We start from the raw sequence: 10,029 nt of genomic DNA, 5'->3' as shown, positions 1-10,029 counted from the left end.
GGGCGCTCTTGCTGCTAAAAACATCAGCACCTCTAACAGCTTCTGTGTTAGATTTAGTGAAATCTGGGAGAGAGGAAGTGGCCAACCTAAAGAGCAATAAGTTATAATTGCAGTTTACTAGTTTGTATTTGTGGGCAAACAGAGCTCAAACTCAAAGATTAAACTCACAGCATCAGGTTGTTGCTATAGTAACAAAACAATTTAACTATGAATATTGTTCTTTGAACTTTTACAAAGTAAACTTTCCACCCCTTTAAAATCTTACATATAAATGTTAAAAACGTTAAATCTTTTAATTTATATAGGCTGAAACCATTCAATCAAATTCAGCAGCATTGATAATCTCAATAAACAAATGTTACATTTGTGTTAAAATATTAGCATTTATGGGCCCCTGAAACCCTGGAGGCCTTATGGAGCTTCTGACTTAATCTGGATTAAACAAAAGTGCAAATAATTGATATTCATTTTAATTGTGTTTTTTGATTTGTTGTTTTTAAGACTAGTTGTGGGTTTAAATATTGTTTCACTGGCAATGTCTTCCCATAACATACCCAGTAATATTTTAACTTTTCCTGTCTACTTAACATCTTGCAATACAAAAACACGGTGGGCCACTGGTGGACTGCCTTGGTGCCCCGACTACCGGGCTTTTCTGGAGGAAACCCTGTAGTCACAGCAAAAAAGAACACACCCCAACTCATCTCCATTACCAGGTAGACAACAGAGCCACATCTGTATCCATTGTCATGCAACTGCCCCTCACCTCAGTGGAGGGAATGATTTTTAGTTAAGACTTTTCATTGGAAACACACACACTATATGTATGGCAGGAAATGAGAGCTGACAAGGACTCCAACAGAAACGTCTAGTTCTTCTTTATTACTCATAGTTGCAGGCTCTCTCACAATCACACAGTGACAAACATTAAAGAAGAACATTCATATACAATGTAAATCCTAATTTAGATCAAATTAAAATTAAGTAGTCCAAATGAAATTTTCTATTACAGCAGCTTGTTTTGCCCTGCGACAGACTGGCGACCTGTCCAGGGTGTACCCCGCCTCTCGCCCGGAACGTAGCTGGAGATGGGCACCAGCAACCCTCCCGACCCCATTAGGGACAAGGGTGAACAGAAAATGGATGGATGGATGGCAGCTTGTTTTGCCATTAGTTCTCAAGCAAGATGTTCTGACACAGTTACATCGGGAACATGGACACCAGAGTGTGGAGCGCACCACTGAGTTGGAGAGGCAGTACTGTTACTGGCCAGGGATGTCTAGTGACATTAAGGCAGGGTAGGGTACAAGTTTTCCTGCCTCATGGCAGGGGGCGCTCATGATCCCAGACATTGTTCTTGTTACTCCACGTCTGCAGAGTAAGTGACAGCGAGCTAGCCATACAGTAAATAAGTGAAATGCAACCAAAGATTTATAGTTTTGTCCTGTCTTCCAAAGTGAACATGGATTACCACATTTCTACACTTAAACAGTTTTCTAAAGTGGATTTTCAATCCAGGAAATAATATTAAAGGAAGATCAACACCGGAGCTGAAAGGTTTGCTACATACTACGAGACAGAAGTGTACACACTCTTTTTAAATTAAGTTCAAGAAAAGATTGGCTTTGTGGATGTCCTGCTAGACATTGCCTTTTCTGCTTTACTTGCCTTCTTTTCTCAACTTGTGGCACTGTGTGGACTTAGATGGGATTTTGTGAATATAATTTGCTAATTCACTAAATATGCACTGTCTACCTTATTTTCAAAGCCAGTTTTGGATATCAAGGATAGACTTAGTTTTGGATGAACAGATATTTACTGCCGCATGGACTTCACAGATATTACGGCAATAACATTTTTTTGGTTTAGTTTTTTTCATAAAATGTGCGTTTTGTGGGCTACAGTTTGTATATGTAAAGAATGCAGAAAACAAACACAAACTGTTGTGTTAGGTGGATAGTGGTAGCCATCTACGACAGCATCATTTATTAATAATAAACATTAACAATAATAATAAACATTAAGCCTAAAAACACACTACTGCAGCAACAGACTGAATGTTCTGTTATTTGTGTGGGGAATATTTTAGAGTTTTTTGGTGTTAAATCCTTAATCATAAAGTGGCGTTGTTGTCAGTTGTTATTGCAATGAGTCTGTGTGTAGTTTTCTGAGTTGTACTTCAACGGTTTTTCCCTTTCCTGTGGAGCATAGCACTAAATAAATAATACCTACATTTCCAAGTTTCATTGAGTTAACGAATTGTTCTGGTACAACAGCTCGGCTATGGACGGCACAAAATTTCCCTGTGTAATCAGTAACATGCAGGGTGTCTGTATTGGTAAATCTGATTTTTTTTTTTTGCACTGATTTTTTGCGGTGTGGTTCATAGTGCCTCACCAGCTATGAACCACACCGCATGTCACTGCATTTTATATTTAACTTTTTAAAGAATCTTCCCCCCTATTGGCCGCATAAGCAATATTAGGTTTTACCTAATATTAAGTTATACTTTTGTATTGCATTAAAAAAATACTTGTTTTATGCACTGGAATGCAAATCATTCAATGAGATTTTCTGGATTTTTGTTTTAGATTCTGTCTTTCTCAGTTCAGTTGTGGTGTACGCACTATGGGGCACACTGACGGAGACAAGGCTGTCATGCACCAGCACCACAAGGCACTCTGGCCACCACCAGCAGGCAAAGTGTCTTGGTAAAGGACACAACAACAGAAATGGCTGGAGCATAGATTGAGCTAGCAACTCAGTAATTGTGGGACTAACTTCTATCACCATTGCCCCAACAATACATGGTTTTCCAGTGTATCCTGATAGCGCAGTCCACTAACACTGAATTAAATAAACCTAAATAAAAGTATGAGATGAATCTTTAGAGCAGCCTTATCATAAAGCATTTAGATTATTGCCTACCCCTATATCACCCCCACCACATGCCCAGACACACACACACACACACACGGAGATAAACACCACACCCCTTGGGTAACTGTATCTTGGAAAGTGATTTCCCTCTTTAGACAGTCCTTACATGGGAAGAGTTTGGGATGAATTTGGCACTGGATTCAATTTGGAGAGGAAAACAAATCCTGCTAGGGAATTTCAGATTTGATTAATGATGTGCCGATGCAGGGCAATCACTGTCATGTCTTCACCGCAGCCCAGCCTTTCCAACACCTGTTTTTGTTCAAACCAGATATTAACATTTTGTGTTGTTAACCTCTGCATTTTTCACTTTTTAACATCTTATTTCAGATGAATCAATTAATGTTCTAATGTGATGTTAACTGAAAGCTTTTCATTAGCAAATGTTAGAATATGCAGTTAACTGAACAGGCCTTGTGGGTCAGAGTGAACATGCTTCTGGTTCAAGCTAAGAAAGAAGAAATGCCTTTGGCATCTATCAGCTCTTCTCCACTTTCAGCCACTTTGCAGTCTTCATCTTGACCTGATCTCCTGTCTCATTCTGCCCTCAGCTAGGTCAAACTCAGCTGTTCCTCGCTGCCACTAACATTTCACCATTAGAAATTCCATTATAACAAGAATTTAAATTAAAAAGTCATTTCTTCTGATTTAATCATCAAAATAAATGATCAAATACTATTTAAACCTGAAATTTTAACTGATATTAGAGATTATGTCAAATGTAATTTTAACAGAAAATTACATTTGACATAAACTCAAATGTTTGAGTTTATGTGCTTACTCCACTGTCTCTGATACAAACTGGTCAGCACAGCTAAACTGGACTGACAGCTGATATTAATATTTTCACTTTGATCTGCTGTCATAGAACCTTAAGGTTTGTTTTATTTAAGTACCAGCTTGACCTCTTCATCATGGATCATAAACTCACCCAAACTTAATCCTTTTTGACAAAATGTTGCAAACACATTTATTTAAAAAAAAACAAATCATCTGGTAGAATTTTGGCTTTGTTTCACTCAAAATGCTAGAAATAATTATTTGTTTTCTTCATGATGCAAACCCAGAGGAAAGGTATTTCTTAATTTTTTTAAGAAGGATAAGGAGGTGTCTCAGATGTTCCTGTCACCAGCCTCTTTTTAATGCATGTGGAAGTGAGAATTAAAAGACGGTGGGTAAAATGGTGTTGGTCAGTCAGACAGAGCCAGGCTGGCTCAAATTACACTGACTCTGACCGTGTCGAGTTTTAAATAGAGCAGTTTTCAACTCCTCCCTTTACAAATCACTCTATTTTGGGGATAGCATGTAGGGGGTGGAGGGAAAAAAGAAGATGAGTTGTGGATCAGTGTCTTTGATTGGCAAAGAAGCTTTGTAATGGCTTTGTCAGCAGATTCTGAAATACTGGATTTGTGAGACATAATTTATTAAAACAGGTTTAGTTAATGTCACCGTGCCCCATTCTATGTCAAAACTTTTTTTTAAATTTCTCATAGTCTAACAGTGTCTGTGGCAGTGCCACAATTTTGACTGAAATATTCATTACAACCCATGATAACATTACACATCAAATAATGATTTAGCCAGGGTAACCGAAGGCCTAAGAGTCATTAAAAACACATGGATTTATCCCCTTACGACGATGGATGTGCAAATGGCTGTCTTCCCATTAGATCATAAAATGTCTCCGGTCCATGGCTCTAGGAATTAAATGTAGAATACTCACAAAGGGTAACTTTTATTAGATTAAAAAAAAAATACTATATGGCCAGTGTACACAAAAATTTATTTTATTAAATTTCTTTATATAATAAAATCAACTATATGTGTTGGATTCCACTGTTATTGACATCCAGTCTCTTTAAACCTTGTACATCTTTAGAGGAACACCATAGAAATCCAAGAATTGATCAATTGAAAGGACTAATGCAGACAAACAAGTACAGCTGGTCAAGACTCCTTACAATCATCAGTGTTAATTTTCTAAGAACTTGAATCTCAACAAACTGCTGCAAAACTTTAACAAGAACTTACAGAGATACCTAACACAACAAGGATGCCAGACAATGACACTAAAACTAGAAACTACACACAGCTCAGTGTCTAAATGGGTAGTGCTCCCTCTTAAAGCAACTCATTGTCACCTAAACCTTCTTTTACAATGCAACTCACTTCAGTAAACCTGAACATTTGATCATGATGAAAAACCAAGTGTGGTCCACTTATTCCTCATACCCACCATCAACCACTCCCTCTTCCCCTGGTATCTTTACTTGTGGATAGCACACGCCTGCCCACAAGCATTTGCCCCTGTCAGTCAGTATGACTGCCCCCCTTCTTCTCAGCTTACTTCTTTTTCTGTCGTTCTCAGATTAGTCTTGTCTGTGCCTCCATCATAGACCAGTTACTGACGGCTCTCTGCTCAGAGTATTACGGCAGTCTTAATTCAGCTTACATTCTACACTGGACTAAAAGACACTGGGTGACTCCAGTTTCAAGCTTTCACTGGGATATTCTTTTCAGGACATTGGAGGAAGTATCTAGATCTAAACTGGATCTATAACCTCTGGACAGGACCTTAAATTTCTGGATGCTCAGTACTTGGGTCCATTAACGATTGTCCTGGTGAACGACTGTGTAACTCTGACTGGGGTTGAATCCTTCAGGCTGTGTGTGTTTTGGGTAGACAGGTACAAAAGCTGCAGTACTGGACTCCTGCAGTGATTCCAGGTTATTTCCACTTTAGTTGACTAAATTTTGGCTGCAAACATGGCCTCATTAAGAAGTTTGATCCTTGCAATGCTGCTTGCACTACTCTGCTCCTTCCACACCCCACTGGCACCCACTGCAAAGGCCCAAGATCTGCCATTCCACTCTGAGGAGGGTCTAATGGCTGATGATGACGACGATGATGACGATGATGACGATGATGACGACGATGACGATGATGACGATGATGACGATGATGATGATGACGACGATGACGACGATGACGACGACAATGACGACGATGACGACGATGACGACGATGATGACGATGACGACGACGACGACGATGATGATGACGACGATGATGACGATGATGATGACGATGATGATGACGACGATGATGATGATGATGATGATGACGACGATGATGATGACGACGATGATGATGACGACGATGATGACGACGATGATGACGACGACGACGATGACGACGACGATGATGATGACGACGATGATGATGACGACGATGATGACGATGATGATGACGATGACGATGATGATGATAGTCACGAAGGTCAGTCTGCGTAGAAGCTGCTGTTTGTGTTGACACATGCCTTTGTGTTTTTGCTTATATGTGTTTTTACTTTGACCTGCAGCACATTGCAGGTGGGTGCAACTGGAGCATCAGACACTGCTGACTTCAAAATTGTAGTCTACAATTTTTCCTGTCAGGAATTGACTGGTTTTTCAAATTGCAAATCCTGATTGAAGACATTTTACTCACTTTCCTCAACATATTGAAAGTTTGTCAGCAGTGGCTGATATTACAGTCAGTGATAAGATTACATTCAACTATTCACTAAAACAGTATGTTACAGGACTAAAATCAAAGGGGAGTGGCTAAGACCAGAATTAGTCCCTCCCTTTTCCATAACATTCTTACAACCTCATCATCTCTGTCGATTTGTATTATCTCATATCTCAGAGCTCATTGGTAATCAGTCCCTCCTCCACCCCTTTCAGCTGTTCATTTTCCTTGCTGTCTCTGACACTCTGTTCTCTTTCCCTGCTTAACTAGAGTTATGAGCAGTCTGGGGAAATTGAACTGGCCCATCTGAAGTCCAACTGTCCGAGGTCCTTCGTACAGTACGCTAGATATGAACTTGGGGACTGCAGAAGGAATGATTTGAGAGAGAGAGAGAAAGAACCAAAATCCAATTCCACAAGCCAAGCCCGTCTTGAAATTCAGTCATTGGGGGTCACTAGTCTGAGATCTTTTGATTTGTGTTTCATTTGAAAACATGGTTCATCCTTTCTCTTTTGTTTTGGATCAGACTGACATGTATCTGTGTCTTTATGTGAATCTGCAGAGAAAGAAAGAGAGACAGTGATATAGGGAGTGAGATGGGGGTGACAGACAGACAGACAGACAGACAGAAGGAGAATAAAGCGCGAGGGGAGGTGCAGGAGGGCCAATACCTAAATTTATTTATTTACAAGTTTAATTACTGTCAGATCTTAAAGTTTCTCTCTTTCCCCATATCTTGTAGTCTCTTTCTTTCTCTGTGGAGCATTTGTACTGCTGACCATTAAGGAGGCATATAATGCACTGAATTTCATTTTCAACTCTGCTGTGTGCCCATGTCAAACTGCTAATTACAGGAAACAAGAACTTTGCTCAATATGTCTGTGTTCACTGTTATGGCATACCTCATTTCATTTTCTAAAAAGCTGTTTTTCAGAATCAAGGCTTTCAAAGCATTAAGTTCAGTCTTTTTTCAGTGTAATGCTTTTAACCCTTGCTTTTAGAAGCATATTTTACACCGATTTATCTTCATCTAAACATTAAGGACAAGTGAGTTCAGAATATGAATTTATTTGTTGTAAAATGTTACCGCAGTATTTTTGAGGATGATTTTTCAGGAAATGAGTTTTTGGGAAAAGAGAGAAACAACAGTTCTGTTTCTTTTTTTTTGTTTGTTTTTTTTTATCAAATTGTAAAGAGATGTCAGGGTTGTCTGCTTTTTCTCTTCTTTGGTAAAGAAAAGATGTGATATGTTAAATATCATGTAGAAAACATGTCTGTCCATATTTCTTTAACCCTTGTTTCATTCATTCAATAAATCAAATGATCACAAACTGCTTCAGCGCAAATCCATTATCAAAGGGGCTTTGAATTTGGGCTGCATAGCTGCATGGAGAGCATGATTCATCCCAGATCTGCACAAAAATCTATTTTGTCTGTGTGAGGACCAGGCTCATGGACACGGGACATCTGAGTCAGTAAGTATTGTTTTGACAATAATCTATAAGACATGAGCAGTAATTGGATAATTTTGCAGATTACAGCAGTTCTAAATGTAGTGGATGAGTGCCTACATCCTGTAGTGGATGATGGACAATGATTAATATCCATTTTTATTTCATACTGATATTAAGAAAGAACTGCAGAAATTACAGTTTTTGTGTTGAGAATTATATTACAATTGAAAATTGTGTCCAAGTTGTAACCATTTTACTCAATCTGTCAACCTCAAATGAGAGAAAATTTGTTAGAATGTTCAAAACTAACTCATGGACCATCAAGGAGCAAGTTTGTCACAAACTGAAAATTTCTGAAATACCTATGTCACTGTCAAAAGTTAAGGGAAATTTCATATTAACATGGACTGAGATCATACTGTGGAAAAAAAAAAAGAAAATAAGCATCTTTAAGAAATCCCTGCCTGCTCATGTAGGCAATCCAAATGTCCTCTGAATATACGGTGTATAGTCAGTTGAGACAGAATTTTTGCTTTTCACCACAGTACAAGGTCCATGACAGGAAGTTTGATAATGTGCTGTTTTAAGGCAAGGGTGCATTTCATAAAGTGTATGAAATAAGCAAGAAGAAGGACTCTGAATTTGTCATCTTCCTTCCAAATCAACAGCTAGATAGTTAAAATTTGAGCATGGTTTTGGTATTCCAACAAACCAAAAGCATACTTTTTGCTTAAAATGCCTGAGCTTTGATGAGTACCTACATCCTGAATCAAAAGAATATCATTCAAGTCGGATGTTTTCTTCTATCTTTCAGATGATGATGATGAGAATGCTTATCACAAAGGCTCTCTGTGCTCATATTGTGAATTCTGCCAGGTATGTCTAAATAACAAAAATCATGTCAGTGTGGGACAATATATAGTAAATAATAAATAAATGTACAGGTATTTACATACCCTGCTGCTGCTTCCTAACTGCTGATCTTTCTTCCAGCACTGTGACAGCTGTGATAAATGTCCCTGTGAAGAAGGAGACAAATCTGAACACTGTGATGACTGCAAGGTGAGCAGACAGGCATATGATATTTGACTTTTGGCTATGGCCAGAGACTCTATTGACGCCAATGTCATATTTACACTTAAATCACAAAACTTCTTATTAAGAGTTAAATTCCATATTCATATTTATTCCTCAATACAAGCTTAATCAAGCAGACACACAATAAAAACATTAATTAATCATTTCCATAATACTTTTGTGCTGATTCTTCCTATGTAAGTCACTTTTATAGTGGCTTATGCAAATTTACCATATCCATTGAACGTTTTAACATTTTGTCATTTTACAACCACATAGCTCAAACCATTTAAAAAGGATTATAGTTCAACAGAAAATAGTGCACAACCAGGGTAAAGAAAGTGAATATAAGATTCTCAGAGGTTTGAAACAAAAAATATCTTACAAGTGTCCAGTTACACCTGCAAAAATACAAAATCATACCAAGTAATTTTGGTCTAGATTGTAGGGAAAATATCTTAGTGCACTTGAAATAAGACAAAGCTAACTTACAAGTATTATAAGTGGAAAAATCTACCAAAGGAACAAATATTTTTGTCAATATTAATTCATTATTTATTCGAATAAGTTTTATATCTTGCTGAAAGTCTTCTTATGAGTTAGTTTTGTCTCATTTCAAGTTTACTAATACCATATTTTCTGACTATAAGCCGCTACTTTTTTCCCACATTTGAACCATGCGGCTTATCTATCTGGTAGTACAGCAGGGAAATACACCTTGTTCCAAATTATTATGCAAATTGGATTTAAGTGTCATAAAGATAAAAAAATTTGTTGTGCTATTAAATTTATAGATGATGTCAGGGCTCTTTGAATCACTATATTTAATTTCAGAGAGATGGGTTGATTAGTTTGTCTGGTGAGCTCAATTAAAGGAAATCTACTTACCAAGGATGTTCCACATTATTAAGCAGGCCACAGGTTTCTAGCAATATCGGAAAGAGAAAGGATCTCTCTGCTGACAAAAATCATCAGATAGTGTAGTGCCGTATGACAAGGTATGAAAACATTAGATATTTAATAAAAACAAAAGCATTATTGTAC

General features: G+C 37.8%; 1 protein-coding gene and 1 long non-coding RNA gene across 2 annotated transcripts in view; one reads left to right on the top strand and one right to left on the bottom strand.

Annotated features, from left to right (window-relative positions):
• The window catches only part of LOC114148322 (uncharacterized), a 23,619-nt gene continuing 13,590 nt past the window's right edge, over window positions 1-10,029 (bottom strand). The window contains exons 4-5 of the long non-coding RNA XR_003596247.1: window positions 5,011-5,015; window positions 1-11 (exon numbers count right to left, since the gene is read on the bottom strand). This is a non-coding gene — a long non-coding RNA (uncharacterized LOC114148322). The remainder of the gene's footprint in view (window positions 12-5,010; window positions 5,016-10,029) is intronic.
• Window positions 5,235-10,029, top strand: part of LOC114148321 (sarcoplasmic reticulum histidine-rich calcium-binding protein-like) — a 26,125-nt gene continuing 21,330 nt past the window's right edge. Inside the window, exons 1-3 of the mRNA XM_028023526.1 lie at window positions 5,235-6,220; window positions 8,723-8,784; window positions 8,902-8,970. Of these exons, the coding sequence (XP_027879327.1) occupies window positions 5,707-6,220; window positions 8,723-8,784; window positions 8,902-8,970 (645 nt within the window). The 5' untranslated portion in view covers window positions 5,235-5,706. The remainder of the gene's footprint in view (window positions 6,221-8,722; window positions 8,785-8,901; window positions 8,971-10,029) is intronic.

This window comes from Xiphophorus couchianus, chromosome 7 (genome assembly GCF_001444195.1).
Source record: "Xiphophorus couchianus chromosome 7, X_couchianus-1.0, whole genome shotgun sequence".
In the NCBI taxonomy this organism is placed as follows: domain Eukaryota; kingdom Metazoa; phylum Chordata; class Actinopteri; order Cyprinodontiformes; family Poeciliidae; genus Xiphophorus; species Xiphophorus couchianus.
The sequence above is the reverse complement of the archived record's forward strand: the minus strand, read 5'-3'. Positions and strand labels throughout refer to the sequence as shown.